General features: G+C 40.6%; 1 protein-coding gene across 5 annotated transcripts in view; it reads left to right on the plus strand.

Moving 5' to 3' along the window:
* FAM171A1 (family with sequence similarity 171 member A1) overlaps positions 1–16,891 on the plus strand; it is a 90,222-nt gene that overhangs the window by 43,289 nt on the left and 30,042 nt on the right. For 3 of the 5 annotated variants that reach the window (XM_075048500.1, XM_075048517.1, XM_075048509.1), the window contains 2 exons: positions 8,985–9,212; positions 14,646–14,738. In XM_075048500.1, the coding sequence (XP_074904601.1) occupies positions 8,985–9,212; positions 14,646–14,738 (321 nt within the window). The remainder of the gene's footprint in view (positions 1–8,984; positions 9,213–14,645; positions 14,739–16,891) is intronic. The other 2 variants (XM_075048526.1, XM_075048536.1) reach the window with 1 other exon arrangement.

A 16,891-nucleotide genomic window follows, 5' to 3' on the forward strand; every position in this document is an offset into this window, starting at 1 on the left:
TGCCCTGGAGTAGCTGAGCAGCAGCGCTGAACTCCTCATCACCCTGCAGAACTCTCTGCTTGTGCTGGCTGGGCTGGAGGAATGAAGTGGTTACCACGTGTAGCTTCACCTATGCTTAGTTTTCCTGTGTGCCAGCTGGGGATAACCACTTCAAGGAATGAAGTGAATATAAATTGACTATTTAGTTATTTGGAAAAAAACTTGAGAGTGCCTAGATAAAATTTTAAGGCAAGAATTTGCCTCTACCTGTATTAGCTTACGTCAGTGGAGTACTGAGATGAAAGGGGAAGACCACGCTGCAGACTGCAATGGGAATGTAGAGAGTCACTTGAGCTGGATTTGTTTGAATTGTTACAGTGGTTTGTTTAAAAAAAATAGACAAACAATTCAAGTAAAAATACACTCTTCCAAAGCAACATCTAGCTTTGCTTTCACAACAGGTTTTGGAAATAAGTAGAGATTAAACCTAAGATTGAAGCTACTTGGAAATAAGCAAAAAAAGGTGCTTGTCTCCTCCCTGCCCCACTGCACATACACCGGTTCACTTAAACATAGAATACATCTGCTTTAAATTGTTTTCATCAGACGCATACCGTTATTAATGGCATTAGGAATAAGTTGTTCCAAGAAAATGTAACACATCCATTCATGGCTAAGCAAATCCAAGCTTTCCCTTTCCACCCTCCCCCAAACTAGACTGGTGATACAGTAGGTATAAAGTTGGCTTAAAAACCCTGTGAGCTGTGCAGTGGCTGAGCTCAATGTGTTGTTATCCTCAGAGCTGATGTTGCAAAATCAGCTGTGGTCTTGTTTGAGTCAGTGGAGAACTCTAATGCTCAGCAACTGAAAAATATCGGTGCATTAACTTTTCATTCCATATTGATCTCCAAAACAGAGTTTCAAAGGACTCTATTAGGAAAAAAAGAGGGTTTTAAGCAGGGATTACTTTTTCATGTCTTGTAAAGAATGCATTATGCGTGTGGCAAGCTAAAGCTTTGAAACTCAACTTCCATCTGCGCTCCATGACAGTATCTTTATATAATTCCATGTCTAAAAGGCAAGGTTTGGAAATGAAATTAGTTTGTGTCATGCACAGTTCCTGTAGAGATCAAAGGCAGACCTGTTAATGCAACTATTGCTATTCATGAGTTTCATAGCCGTGTGAGTTTCAAGTTAATTATAAATGCTCGTTTAATCACTTAACAATAGGGTATCAGAATCTCATCTGGGCATTATGCGTATAGCTCTCACTTTTTTTAATTAAAGCAGGTTCCTACCTTTTTTTCCAATAAATTAATTTTGGTGGTAATGCTCTAGGCTCTAGCAGGTCAGGATATGCAAATCCCCTTTTAAATGCTGGACAGTTGTGTGATGAATGTCTTTATTTTATTATCCTTTAACTGCCCCTCCCTCCCCCTTGAGTACATGGTTGTGTAGTAGTCTGGTTGTCACTGGAGATGGCATAAATTGCTCTAGTTCTTATACTAGAGTTCCTTTTGTGACATTTTGTTAAAATTTGTGTGCATTATCACTAGGAGATAATGTATTTTGAGATAAACTAATGTATTTATCATTTTAGTTTCCAAATGCTTTGTTCAATAGATTTTAAACCTGAAGAGGCAAATAGGGCACCTGCCTGACCTTCATATCACAGACCACTGTGATTTATTTGAATGTTGAGGATTGAGTCCAATTGTTTTGGTTAAGATAAACCATTTCAGTCCCCTGGAAATTCAGTCCTTGTGTACTAGAGGAACCAGCCACAGTGCCAGCAATGCCTGAGGCACTTGCAGTGGCAAGGAATGCAGAGATGAGAAATGCAGATGAACCAAACTGTGCTGCAGAGAAAGGCAAACAACCCTCAAGTGCCACCCGAGAGCAGCCTCTTCCGCAGCCTCAGCTCCTCCTTGCCCAGTGAGATAGGTGAGCAAGATGCATTGGTCGGCCATCACAGAGGGGCTTCTCAGCGCCAGTTAAGAGACTGGACTATGCAGCTCCCGTTGCATCAGATCTCTAGGTATAAAAGAAAAACTCAGAAATCACAGTCAGTTGTGCACTTGGGGAGAAACGTTCCTTCTTGACTTCTGAGGTGTGAGAGTTATAGTCATCACACTGTAAGTGCTCAGACTGTGCAGAGGACCATGCTGATAGTCTTCCCCATGACCTGCAGAGCAGAAAAGTGTTTAGCAAATTCAGGTTGCAGTGCTAAAAAGAAGCACCACAGACAACCATTTTTGCTGGCTTCATAAATGTTCTAGAATCAAACATTATTTCTCTTAACTCCAGAATTAAACATTAATTGTAAGCCTTAGTTAAACACCTAGAACTATAGTTAAAGCTATTTAAAAAAAAAAAAAAAAAAAAAAAGGAAATCTTTCCATAGTTTGTCAGCATGAGTGAATCTGCCATCTAGTAAGCTGTTCTCTTGTTGCTAAGAAATGACACCTGAATTTGCTTAAGTTCAGCATACAGCTGTTGGGTCATACCGCATCTCTGTCAGCAAGACTAAAGGTCCTCAGCTGACTTGGTTTTTGCAGTTTCCCTGTTATGCACAGTGATCCAGCCTTCTCTTGCAATAACTGAAGAGGTCGGGTTCTTCAGATGGCCAGTCCTAAGGCTGCTTCCCTGTCCTCTGGATTTTTGTGTGGCTCTTCTCTGAACCCCTCTACTTTCTAAATCCTTGAAGTCTGGGTCTGAGAACTAAGCCCTGTTGTGTGGTCCTTACTAAAGTTCTGACCAGTGCTGTGGACAGAAGTAAGGAACTTTCTGCTTGATGGTAGGGATGGCAGCATCCCTGGTATAATCTCAAGAATCACTGAACAGCCAACGAGCAGAAGCAGAACTCCTGCATCCCACCCTCTGCATGGTTGGGTTCCCTGGAAATCAGTGGCAGACGCTCATCCCAGTTGAAACCTTGGTCACCTGTGGTGAAGGGGAAGGCTGTGTAGCACCACTGGTGTTCCTGTAACGTGTTCTGAACAGAGGATGTCGTTGTCTTCTGAATCTTCTACAAGCACACCTAGTTTGCCATTTGAGGTGGTACTTGTGAACTTACTTTTCAGGTGACGACATCAATGAAGATCAGAGTCTGTGTGCTTCTGGAGGGATTGTACGTACACATTTCCTGTTTCTTCATATGAACTTACTCTGCTACTATTTTGAAGCATGGTTGTCAGTAGAGCTTTCTTGATGCAGTACATCAGAAAGATATGACGATATGCAAATGCTTGAGTTGGCATCTGTGGCTAGAGGATGGGGAGCACTCATTTTTCTAGGAAAATGTTTTCCTTTAGATAAATGAAAATCCTGTTGTTTGGCTGAGGAGTGACCTTGCACATGGGCGAAAGGTTGAGAGGCAGAAAGGCTTATCCTTTTGGCATGTAGGATTCAAAACCAGGCATGTTGCCAGTAAGCTCAATCAGAGCAGAGGATACAATTTTAAATGAAGTTCTTAATGCCATTTTTTAAATGAGCAGGAAGTTTTCTTTCTCTAATCAAACCCTAGATAATTTAAATATCTCTTTCTTTGGTAATATCCTGACATTGTCCATGGATAGGGGACCCCCAGAGGAAAAGATAAGTGATAACGGCTGCCTGTGTCAGCTGGTTCCCAAAAGAGATCATCTGTCCAGCAGACGCCAGTGGGAGTCTGCCTGACAGAGGGGTGTGTGCACAGAAACCAGATTGCAGGATTGGGATCTAAATAAGATTGTGATCTTTGACTTCCAATCTGTGTCATAACTTTTCTCTGTTTATTTCAGTATTTGAGATCTGACAGTGTGCCATCACTCAGATCGCTCAGGATTTTTCTTTCTATGTAACATTACTGGCTTATTTAAAAAAAAAAAAACAACCCTAAACCAGTGCTTTTCACTTTTTAGGAGTTTGGTTATAGAAGTCAGCGCTGATGATTCCAGTTCTGAAGGAAACTGTTCCCAGACTGGGAGTTCACACCAATATAAAGAGCAGTTGTGAGTCTAAGAGGGGTTGCAACTGCAGAAGTAGTTGTCTTAAGGTTTCTTGTATTTCAGAGGAGGCAGTGTGGTTCATAAAGCAGATGGCACAGGAAGGAGTGCTCAGAGAAAGTTTAGGCTTAGTAAAATCTCAAAAATCAGATTAAGAAGACAGATGGGATTCTGGATTGGAATGCTAACATGTAAGGGGTTTTTTTGTCTTTTTTTATTTCACTTTCCCAAATTATAACCTTGGAGTTGCTGGGTTTTTTTTATATAGCTGACAATAAAATTAGTACTAGAAAATTGGGAGGGAGTTACACTTAAGCTGCTGTTTTCACTCTAACTGGTAGTTTTGGTTTGTGCTTGTTTGAAAAACAAGTGAGATGTGATTGCTGAAAGAAGACAAAGGAATATAACTACAAGAAAAGAGGTTTAGGCTAGACTTGCTTGCTTGAGCATACACATAGCACAACCTTGATCTCTTTGTGGAATGTACCCCTGTATTTGCTGTTTTCCCACTAACGTCCTTTTCCCACTTTGCTTTGGGATTCTTGAAGCTGAGTTGCAGGGTTTCCCAGATGGCTTGCACTATTTAACATTTGTGAGTGGCCCATTCCTAGCTGCACTTTTAGACAGGGACAGAGAGTCTTTTTGCCCATCCAGATATCCAGGATATCTTTCCCCGTGGTTTATCACCTGGAAATGAACAGTTATCATAAGTAGCTCTTGCTTTGGACATGAAACATTCCCGTAGGAATATAATGGCAGGGCATGCGCTAGTGGTGCTGGCAAACTACTCCAGCTCGACCTGTGCCCCCCACCTGTGTTGTGCTGCAAGCCAACCCGGCGCCAAGTGCCAGGCAGCCCAGGTCTGAAAGAGTCACATTCACACCACGCTGGTGAGGAGCCAGGCGTATTGGAGGGGGCTGTCGGCTCAGGCATGGCCTGTCCTGAATGTGGCTGGCCTGTCTGGGGAGGTGGAGAGGTCACACCTGCCCGGGGTGAATTCATCAGTGCCGGGGTCTGTCACCTCAGCTGTCTCTGCTTTGCTCTGGGGTGAGGAAACATCAGCACTGTGCACCTTTATGTCCCCGTCCTTCCTCCAGGGCCTCACTAGTAGCTCTTTCTGAACTTAGGAATTGAATATTCCTGCTGTAGTAAATAATAGAAAGCACAACAGTCTCACAAATCTGTGGAAGAATGAAGCACGCTTCTCTTTAGCAGTTCAGTCTCGGAGTTCATCTGCAGTGCTTTCGGTTCTCTGCCTCTGTCGTGTTGCCCACTTACTGCAGATGTCCTTCCTGTGTCTTTAATTCTGTGTGAGCTCCTTGCTGTGGTAGGCTGTAAAACTCAGGAATACTGTATCTGCTTTATCCCCACTGTTTTGCTGAGAGTACCAACTAAAAAGTTTGACAGATACTTTAAAGACTCTATTCCTTGGCTAATAATGAGTCTTCTAAGCAGCTATTTCTAATTAAATACTTCTCTTAGTATACCTAATGCTTCGGTCTAAGACCTCACTATTAATTTGAGGTCAGACTGATCTGGGATCACTTGCTGTCCTTACTCTGCTCTCTTCTTTCTCTTCTTCAGTCCTCCTGTTCTTCTCAGTGCCTGAGTATCTCCTAACAATTCTGAAACTTACTGTATAGCTTTAAGTTTTCATAGTAGTCTCTCTTTATAGATTGTTCTCATCGCTCTCACTGTTTGAGAGGAGGTTTTCTTCAACAATTTCTCTCCAGTTTAAAGCTTGTAATCATTCTGTTGCTGTGGAAATTACTGTGATAATGCAGGTTTAGTGTTCATGACTTCACTGCTGCGTTAGATAAGAAGAAAAAGGAGCTGTTGCGTGGGAGAAAGCCCTGAATTAAGCAAGTTGTGTATATTTCACACGTATGTCAGGGAAGATAACACATGAAAAGGAATTAGGGTTGTTCAGGCTGCTAGGATTTTCTCTATCTTCTCAGGAAAAAACAAGTCTAAATATTAAAAAGGAGGAGAAAAAAAAGCCCAGTGTCTAATCTAGGGACCGTGGCTTGGAACAGCAGTTCCAGTCTGTTGCCTTTCAGGATATCAGTCTCCCATCTTGGGTGATGGCCTTTGTTGTTTCTCTTTGGAAACAGGATTTTGGAAACCCTTATCCTTCCTTATCAGAAAGAGAGAAGGGTGCAGACAGAAGTCCTTATATAGCTATAGAGTGAAGGATAAAGGAATTTCCTACTGGAGATACCTATGGCTAGCTCTCTTGTTTGGGAAGAGACAGCTGGACTTGTGTATACAGGAAGATTTTTCTTTATCAGTCTTTGTCCCTTGATCAATTTTAGTAGTAGTCTCTACTCTAGAATTTTGGGTGTCTATAAGGAATTAAATAGATTTGATACTTCTGTTGTTTTCTTATCTTCTTCCTTGATTAGTATTTAATATTCCAGAGCTCCTTGGTTCCTTCTTATATGTGGTTGTTTTAGAAAAGGCTAAACTGTCATGGTACTGAAATTCCTAAGCACAATGTTCAGCTTGTCATGTTTCCTTGCTTTTTCTTTAATGCATGACCCATTATTCTTAACCACATCTGTTCTTCAGCATTCTTTGCTAGGCAATTCAAAGTAGGAAACATTAACAGCACAGCTATCTGGCTTTGGATCTAAGCATATTGTTCCTGCACATTTTGAAAATAAAAACTTATATTGCTTTTTGTCCTCGCATTTGTAAATACATGTACAGTTTATAAATACATACATGTTCCTTTGATTAATGTGGCTGCCTTTCACATGCACAAGATTTCACAAGTTGCTTGGTGGTCAAGGCAAGGTTTCTAAGCAGGCATTCTGTACATGTACACCAGAGTGTATGGACACTGTTTTTCAATATACGTTGTTTTCTTTGACTACTAAATGCAAAACTGGGAACAAGTCCAGAATCTTTAATAGCTAGAATGCATTTCATGCTGCTCCCCTCTAAATTGGCATCCTCCATTGCCAAGTTCTAAAGTGAGGGCTGCAATGATGATGAATTTCTCTAATGGGGTTTTTGTTCAGGGCTGCCTGATATTTATATTTTCTGTACCGTAGGATTCAGACAGAAGGTCTCCACTTATAAAAAGGCCCAATATCTTTCTGGCTGAAATGCTCTTAGGACAGAGGTGCTGATATTTTTGTATTAGATCCTGACATCCTTTTAAAATTTTATATTGTTACAGTACGTTCCTCAGCATACTCCGTTGTGTCATTGCACTATTGAAATTCACAACAGAGATTTCATTAAGTTCTTTGTTGTTGTTCTTGGTGTTATGTCTTGCTGGCTCAGGGCTTACACCAAAATAAGTTCTTAAAATCCTAATGCACAGTAGTAATATAACAGAACTGTACCACCAATAGTGTTCTGTAGAAATCAATGTATTGTTTTTAAATATATCTGAAAAGGAGGTCATGCTTTTTTTTCTGGGCAGCACGTGAAGAAATGAGTTGCACATGGAATGTGAGCATCTTGCTTGTAGTGACTGAATTCAGCTGACACAAAAAGGGAGTTTGCAAAATACCATCTACTACCTTGGGGAATGGAGTAAGCTGAGGTAGGGGACTTCATGCAAGAACAACAAAATTTCCAAAGATGAGGGCGAGAACAAGAAAAAGGGGAGAGCGGGAGAGAAGAGGGAGGTAGGTACTCATTTAGGAGAACAAGGTGACTGTAAATAAAAAAAATCCAAGGAGTGGCTTGGTGGAGGCATTGGACCATTGCTGGGTCTTTTCAACCCAGCATTGCATTTAAGTCATAGTTATTGAAGAAAGGCAACAGCTGCTACTTTAGAGCATGCAGCAGAGGAACTATTGGAGGGGCAGAAAAACAATCATAGATATAGAGGAATGCCTTCCAGAGGGACTGTCTTGCACAAGCCATTCTGCTTTATGTAACAAAAGCCTGGTGACACAATGCATGGCTTAGTCATAGGAGTGCCCTGGAGTGGACAAATATTGTCCATCTGGAAACATTTAAACAAGTAATTAGTTTCTGGAAAAACGGCAAATTACTCAGGGAAAATGTAGTCCATTGTGTTAGCTTCTGACTGCATGTCTACAAGATGTATGATTCTCCTGACTGCCTTAACTATCACTTCTTGGCTTCTCATACCCACCAGTTGTATGTGGGGACAGGTAATACAGTAGTGTTAGGGCACTAGGGGCTGTGACATTTTTGCCCCTTCAGAAAAAAGGCCAGGGAACCCGGAGGCGGGGGGGGCAAGTGTTCCTCTCTTCCTCACTGCTAGCACTCTGCATCCCACCTAGTCATGCTGTGCTTTGAGGACAAGGACCCGATGCTGTGGGATTTCACCGTCTTGGTTAGACATCACCAGGGAAGTGCTGTACCAGCTAGGGCAATCTCTCTCACCAGGGTTCAAAATCTCCAACTGTAACACAGCCCACTCCATTGCCCACTTTCTTCCTGGGCTTCCGTCACAGCAGATTTCCTCTGTTCCTGTGCTACACGGAGAGAAATGTTTTGGGGAAGGGGTGAGGGAGCACAGCCCACTTCCAGCCCTTCTGTCTCCCCACTGCTAATGGAGAAGGCTGGCTGGAGCAGAGGTACAGCAAAGCAGGGGCCTTACAGAGAGTTATGATGCCGTGCTATCTGTGACTAACACGTGGTGTTTGATAGCACACACGTTTAGAATTACGCTACTGTGAGGTTGACATGTTGCCCATCAAAGGGAATATTGCCTGCCCCTGGTGATGTGCTGCCCAGCTGCAGGTGGGTCATAGGTAGAATATAGATGCCTCCACAGCTGGAGTTAGCTGTGGGGCAGTAATTCAGGACCTGGTCTGGCTTGTGGCAGAATCTGCAGTGTCTCTAAAGAGTGACTGCCCAGAGTGGAGAACCGCAGGCCGGGACAAGAGGTCGTACTTGGCACTGAAGTGTCAGAGGTTAGCACTGAGTCCTGTGTCTTTCTGGTCATTGGTGTGCTAGCATGTTCTAACTGCTGCCTCCTGCAGAAGCTTTTCGGACGATAATTGCTGTGGTTGTTTGTCATTACAGAAGTAACGCTGAAGGTCCATGTAAGCGATGCCAGCACACATCAGCCAGTAACTGAAGCCTTCATTGAGATTTTTACCAACCAGATCTCCATTGCATCTGGAACCTCAGGAGCAGATGGCACTGCCTTCCTCAAGTTTCAGTATAAGCTGGGCAATCAGCTGATAGTGACTGCTAGTAAACATGCATATGTGCCAAATTCTGCACCATGGAAACCTATAAGATTGCCTGGTAAGAGATCTTTATTTTTGTTCTGAGGTAAGATTTTGCATCTAAAGGAATTTACGTAGAGTTGTATGATGTGTTTTAATGCTTGCGATCCTGGGTGGGAGGAAGAACATCTGTGCGTTTCAAAAAAAGCGAGGTTTCTTCCTCAGTTAAACTGTGCCATCAGGGCTGTGCAGAGATTCGCTCTCCTCCTGGCTGTCCTTGATACAGTGCTATGTCAGTTTTCAAACAACTGCTGGTGCTCTTACAGCTCCACAGAAAATACAAATCTATTCCAGATATTTTTCTTTATGGGAACTCTGTTTCCAAGTGCTTTGTTTCAGCAGCTGTGATGTACTCGTTCGTTTCTCTCCCAAGGTGCAGCAACAACTATTGCACCGTAGGCTGTAGTGTACAAAAAAAGTCCTGGCCTTTCAGTTCTTGACCGTGTCCATAGGACAGTTTTAATCTGCATTTATGTTATCCAGATGTAAGGATTTTTTCTAACTTAATTAGCATGGTTTGTTTCTTCCGCAGGCAAATATAACAATAATACTTGCATGTTAGTGTTTATCAGAATGCCTCAAAATTTTATGGGAAGTAAGAGACTTTACGTTAGTTGTACAGGAGGGGAAACTGAGTCACAAAGACTATTTCTGTAATGCTAAATAGAACAGATTGAGGGTGGCTTTCAGACCTTGAGACATAACATCTAGATGAAGGTCACATCCCCAGTTTTCATTGTCTTTTCCTCTAATCCCCAGCCACAATTAGGGCCCAAGTAGTGTGGGAATGGTCCCAGGCTTGTATTATACCCAAATCACACCTAAATATCGGATTTGATAATTAGCCCAGGACAAAGCCATGCCAGGTTTTAAGTGCACTAATATTTAAACAGTATAAATGATCACAGGGCAGTGTTCAATCCCATGCCTTGGCTCCATTTTATTTATTAATATCAGCATAGCCAGAGGGACTGTGTGACTTGCCGCAAGGTCAAGCAGCAAATGTATTTTCAAATGGGGAAAGGAACTTGAATCTCTTCAAACCCAGAATTATGCTTTAAGCATTTCAATATGCTGTTTACTTATCTGCATTCATTTGCTTCAGATAACGTAGACTGACTTCTTCCACATTTCCTTTACTGTATTCTGCCATGTTTTCCAGCTACTTAATGGAGCTGTAGTGAAGACTAAGCCAAGCTCTTAGGTGCATAGTAAAAGAATAAGAAGTAACTGAAATGAGTTGGAGCAAGGAGAGTTTCACATAAATAAAAGGGAACAATTCTTTACAGCAGCAGTAGTGAGAGACTGGAACAACTTGCCCAGGAAGCTTGTGAAATCTCTGTCTTTAAAAATATTCAAAACAACTGGACACCCCCCTGCTTGCTTGAAGCAGGTGACCTCCAGAGGTCCCTTCCAACCATAATTGTTCTGTGACTCTGTTTAGAAATTTCCTTGATTTTTTTTCTGTTTAAATAAGATGAAGTCCAGCTTCCTTAGCATATTTCATGTACTTCCTTAAGACACAATCATATATGATTAAAGCATGCAATAACATTTTCTTGCCTGAACCTTTTCTTGCCTTTTGTCTTATATCTTTCTGACTCATGCCCTAGATCTTTTGAATGCGACCTGCTCTTCCATGACCTGGAGTTTGGTTAGGTTTTTTTGCTTGTTGCTTTTTCGTAAATATTGATTTTGAGGGAAGGGAATCAAACATGGCATTATTGTTTTGCTAAGTCATTGAAGTTTAAAGAGCAGTAATTGTATACAGTTTCCACAAAATCTTTCTTTCCTTGGCTGAAATGTGAGCTTAACTCAGAAAATAGATTCCTTTCACCTCTGATCTTCCCCCATTGAAACTAGCAGATAGTTTGCCATTGATTTAATTGGGAGTAGAATCCTTTCTTTGCTTTCTGGACCTTGAACTTAATCCTTTCTTTGATTAAAGAAACAACAAGTTACAACTTGATACGCCCCATGTAGATTTACTAAGGTTGTTCTTTGTATTGCTCCTTAAAAGGGACATGACATAAAAGTTCAGGCCCAGGATACTTAGGCTGTTATTTTTTGTATTGACTAAGATGCCTATAGTCTTTAAAATCTTTCCAAGAACTGTTTGTATTTAAATGCCGATCATGCTTGTAACCAACACAGTATTGAAGTTTTGAAAACCATGCAAGTTTTGTTGTTGTTGTTATTTTTAATCTGGGTTAAATGATGGGGAACAGGCAGCATATTTAAACCTTGATTCTGCAGTGTGCAGTCTGGGCACACATGTACAGCGGACTCCTCATTTCCTGAAAATCCTGAAAATGCCTTTTAACAGTACTAGTAGTTGTCACCCCACAGAGCGGATACGCCATTCTGAGCTGCATTCCACCCACGGCAGTGGTTTGAGCTAATGTGCCATCCTATGTGCTGTGGTAAATGGACTATGGGCACATTTACTTCAAATGTGGAAATGAAAACCACGAGCAGGGAGTAGGTTTGAGAGCTATAGGGTGGTAATGTTTAAAGTGCTGTAACAGGACTTTGCAGAAGGATCAGGATTCTTCCATCGCAGTCAATATGCATTAGTTATAATCGTATGCTGAAAAGCTGTGCAGCCACTGAACTCGTGATACTATTGTAGTAGCTTTAAGGAGTAAGCATCGAGGGGCTTCTGTTCTTATAATTCGGCAGAAATGAACTTTTCTTATATTAACCAAAATAATTACTAGCTCTTTACCACTTAAGCAGGAGGATTATTTATTTACATAGTGATAAATGGTAGGAGGAAAAGATTAAGATCTCTTTTTCCATTAAACTATTTATCAGCAGAGCCATGGCTCCACTTATTATTAACAGTTCATTAATTTAACATCACTTGAGTTGTTGAAGTGTTCGTGATGGAAGATGTGCTCATCTGTCTGCTCCTAGCTACGCATAGATTTTTCTTTGTAAATAATTTGGAAGAAAAAAATTTGTGACTGGTAGTCCATATTTAAAAAGATGTTTTTGGAGCAGTGTGTGCAATGAAGAAAGGGAAGTTGCTGAGGCAGCACAGTTCAGGCTAGCTGGTAGGGTCAGTCAAAGCAAACCATAGTGTTCACTGTGGTGAAATGTAGTTCTACAAGCAGAGGATGCTCATGGTATTTCTGGGAGAGGAGAGCTCATCTAGAAAGCAGTGACTCTGCAGAAGACATGTGAGTCATGGTAGATGAACAGTTGAAAATAACCTCCCAATGCAGCACTGCAAGAAAGCAGAATAATCTGATCCTTAGCTGTAAAATAAGGTAAAGACTGAGAAGGCGGAATATAGTATTTCAGAACTTGTCCTTGGTGCCGCCACTCGGGGAAATGTGTGTCCAGTTCTGGATCCACGCTTCAAGCAAAGTGTTTAAAACTGCGGGGTTATATAAGGAGTGATTAAAAGATGGGAAAATACAGCTTACAGGGAAAGACTTGGAAGTCCTTAATTTATTTTGTTCACCAGAGAGAAAGTTCATGGGGTAATTTGATCGTAGTCCATCAGTACCCACACAGAGAACAGGAAACGGGTAAGAGAATTCTTCTGTCTAGTGGGCTTGTATAAAAAGATCAAATGGCTGGAAGTCTAACCTCAATAAATTTTGATGAGTAAAAAGGCACATGGTTTAACTGCCCTCATATTTATTTACTAGAACATTGATGTTGCGGTGTGTTCTTCAGCACTGGACACCTTTAAAAGAAAATTGGATAGTTTTTCTACAACATGTTTTCTAGTTTAAGCACAGCTATTGGATCCGAAACAGTAACTAATTCAGGGAAGGCTGTAGTTATACAGGAGTAAGACTGGATCCTCACAGTCATCCTTCTGGCCTTAAAAACTATGACTTTCTGCCTTTGTCATGCTGAGCAAAGATTGTGCAGAAAAGCCCAAGGGAAGTTTAGAGCTTATATATGCATTATAGTCTGGCATATATGGAAGAACATGTTGGCATGGTTTATTGTATTGAGCTCCCCAGGGTGTCTAAATTATATTAGCTTTCTTCATACAAATTAAGTTATTGGAGTAAAGACAAACAAATTTTGTAATTGTGTGGCCTTAGTGCTACTTACACTAGGCTTTCTTACTTATGTTGCCTGATGTGTAGATCTGTTTCACATGTAGAGCATTGGAAAGAAAATTCTCAGCTGTACTTGCAATAACGTGATTTTTTATATTTTTTTTTTTTTTTAATGTTCATATATGTTGTTTAGACCATCTTTTAGGTGGTGGTTCTTACCAGCGTGTTTCTCCTAGTTTCTTCTACTTTCTCCTGTATTTCTCCCAAACACTAAAATTTCTCGTCTTTAAAAAGAAAATATATTTCTTAAACCAGAAATAGTGTACAGTCTCCCTTTTTATAGCTAGCATCTGTATGGTTTCTTGGATTAAGTAATACATATTAATTTAGAGGAAATGTATGAAGCTCCAGAAAATCAGAAGAGCTTGCACTGTTCTTTTATTAATCGGTTCTGGAAATGTCTTCCTCAGCTTGTGGTCACTTCAGAATGGGATGAGTACTTTCCAGGTGCAAATGTGGGATGCTGCCCAGTTACCAAAAATTACTAGTCTGCATTAATCTCCTCCTCTCCTATCTTTGAAAGCCATGCATGGACTGCAGGCAGGTCTACTTCTTACTGTTTTCATGGGTGGGGGAGTCAGGTGTGCTCGGTGGCTAATTCCATACGTATTTCTGGTCTTCTGGGTCTGAAGAACTTAGCATGAAATTATATCATGTTCTTCACTCTCCAAAGATGTGTGTGCATACAGATGCAGCCCCCGTAAGGAATGTCAGTACCCAGTGGCAAAGGAGGTCCTTGTAGGTAGATTTCTTGCAGCAAATACCATTTATCTGTCCTCTTTCGCACCACTGGTAGAATGACAGAAGTTCTGCTATATATAGCACTTCTGTAGTGTAGGTGGTGACTCAGTAGGGACATGCTGTGTTTTAAAGCAAATTATTCAGACTTATTCATCAGACTTTGCCTTTCTGTATGACTCTTTATGTAAGCTTCTCAAAGTATTTAAAAGTTAGGTTTCATTAAAATCTTCTTGAGGTAAGAAGTATAGCCATTTCACAGAAAAATAATTCAGTCAGACTGAGTTAGTGTTTCACTCCTCTTTATGTAATGACAAGTCTGTGTAGCTGGGAATTATAACCCAAACCCCTGCTTTACACTGCACTCTTCTGTACTTTGAGCTACCACGCATGACTTGCAGGAGTCAAAGCGTAGAACATGTTGTTTAGTTCAATAATAATTACCCTGGCAATTTAATTATTTGGTTTAGAAAATGCACATGGTTTCTGTCACATATACAATATGATTTTAAATAGTTTGGGTGGCTTGCTTTTGCAAAAATGTAGAAGAAAGTAAGTGCTGTTGTTGCTGGGTTATGTTTATAAGAATTCAAATATATCCCACCTAAACCACTTCTCTCCCACAGTGTTCTCTTCACTGAGTCTCGGCCTTCTTCCTGAACGCTCAGCTACTCTAATGGTCTATGACGATGTAGTCCAGATAGTCTCAGGATTTCAAGGTATGCTGGTTTTTGGAAGTCAGAATTGAAATTTGAGTGATGCTAAACAAAAAGCCTGACAGGCCAATACTTTCTGAACTCTGTCCCGTGGGTGGGACTGGTATTTCATGGGGAGTTCTTCTGAATTCCCTCAGGAATGCTCCTCAGTGGGATGGTTTTACCTAATTGATTAATAGCTAAGTTCATCCCTAACTGCTCTGACTGGGGAATTTGGGTTTCTTGGTAATAAACAAGTTTGGACTTTAGTGTGCCATTTGAGAGCTAGAGATTAAATTTCTTTTGCTATCTGTTGGATATTTTTTCATCTAGCCTCATTTAACCATCCTTGCAGTAAACATTTTCTGATGTTCTTATTGTCTAAGAATTTTCTCTGTTTTTATTTTGTTTCTTGCTTCCTACTATGAATGCCTTAGAAATTTAGGGCATAGAAAAATCGAAAATTTCTCATATCTGCATTGTTGTATACACCTATATAAACTTGCTTTTCTTAAGTACTTCCTGTGGACCCCTTATCAGACTGCCTCCAAACCCCCATACTACAGGATGAAACCCACTGTATTAGAATAATAAAGTTCAAATCCTGTTTTTGTAAGGCCAGACACAGAAGTTAAAGCAACTGTAGTATCAGTCAGATGAACACTGTGTTTTCTGAATTGCACAGTAAAGAATAAAATGTTCATCTGACCTAGGAATCTGACCTAACTTAGCCCAATTGTTGTGATAGCTGAGGTAAGTCTGTTAACAAAAGAACAGAAGTTTTTAAAGATACCTTGATGAGCCAAAACAAGGGAACAACCTTCCTGTGAGCACTCGCACTCGTATTGTGCATAAACTCGCTTATTAACATGTATTATGATTATCATCATTTTAAACTCTACCAGGTAGTTAATAAACAGGGGAATACTACCTTCAATGATATTCCAAGATAGTTATGTTTTATCTGAGGGAATATAATACAATTATGCCTTCCTGACATCTTTTTTTATGGTTAAAAACCATCCATACACAATAGGCTTTTCATTAATGATAGTGCTAGATACGACAGTAGCTGAAAAAGCACTAAATAAATTAGGTAGCTGATGGAATGCTCAGAACGAGCTGGAGAACAGCACAGCTGCCGTACGTATATTCTGCAATTTGAGAGCTGACATTGTCTAATGGGGTAAATTAGATGGATGGTGAACTGTGTTAAATCACAAGGGATTCCATTAGACAGAACATGAAACGTTGTTTACCAACAGTATTCTACTAGCATGGTGTATTTAAATACTCTTACTCTTATGCAAATGTGCTAATATTACACAATTAACTTAAAAAGAACAATCTTTTCATGTTTACAGCTTCCTTTCTTAAAAAAAAGGGGGATATTAAAGGGCTAGTGGGACATTTAACAGCCAAGTGACACTCATAAATATTTTCCACATAACCTTGCTCCCTTCAGTGAATTGATCCAGGGTGTTCCCAATATATTTAAATTAGAATAATATAACTGGTTCTGCTAGTACAGCAAAGAAAGAGGTTAAAGGAGGAAAGTGGTACCTGCAATATTCTAAGCGTTGGGATTTGAACTCTCAGTCTTGCCCAGTAAAAACTATTTTATGGGACCAACCCACACTCCTTTTCTTGGGAATTCTCTTGTGATGAAACCTAAATGAAAGACAGCCTAGACATTGTACCAGCATTTGAATGGAGCCTCTCTAGTCTTGATCCAAAATCCCTGTGACCTAGTTTTTCTCTGTTAATTCTCCAATTTATTTCCCAGTAACTTCACACTGCTTCAAAAGAGCTGATCAGAAGTTACCTTAGTGCAAAAACGAGAGCAAAGCAGAACTCATTATACCAGGAACAGACTGGGAACACTGGTGTTTGAAGCACCAGTCAAAGGGAAAGAAAGGCCTGTCCAGTACACTAAGTTACTAGTTGCTTTTGAATAATTAATCAAGCAACTTCCTACGCAGTTGAGAAGTTTGTCTGAGTTGATGCAGCCAGCTTCATTTTCATGATGGCATTACAGTCCGCTGCTGTGCTCTGTCAGTAATTGCGAGGGATGGAGCTTGCCAGCCACTGGGTCATTTAAGTTATTTAATACCAGCACAGTGATGAGCTGAACCTCAGCGTTCAGTGACTGAGAGATACATGGGTACCCTCTATCT

This window comes from Buteo buteo, chromosome 2 (assembly GCF_964188355.1).
Source record: "Buteo buteo chromosome 2, bButBut1.hap1.1, whole genome shotgun sequence".
NCBI lineage: Eukaryota > Metazoa > Chordata > Aves > Accipitriformes > Accipitridae > Buteo > Buteo buteo.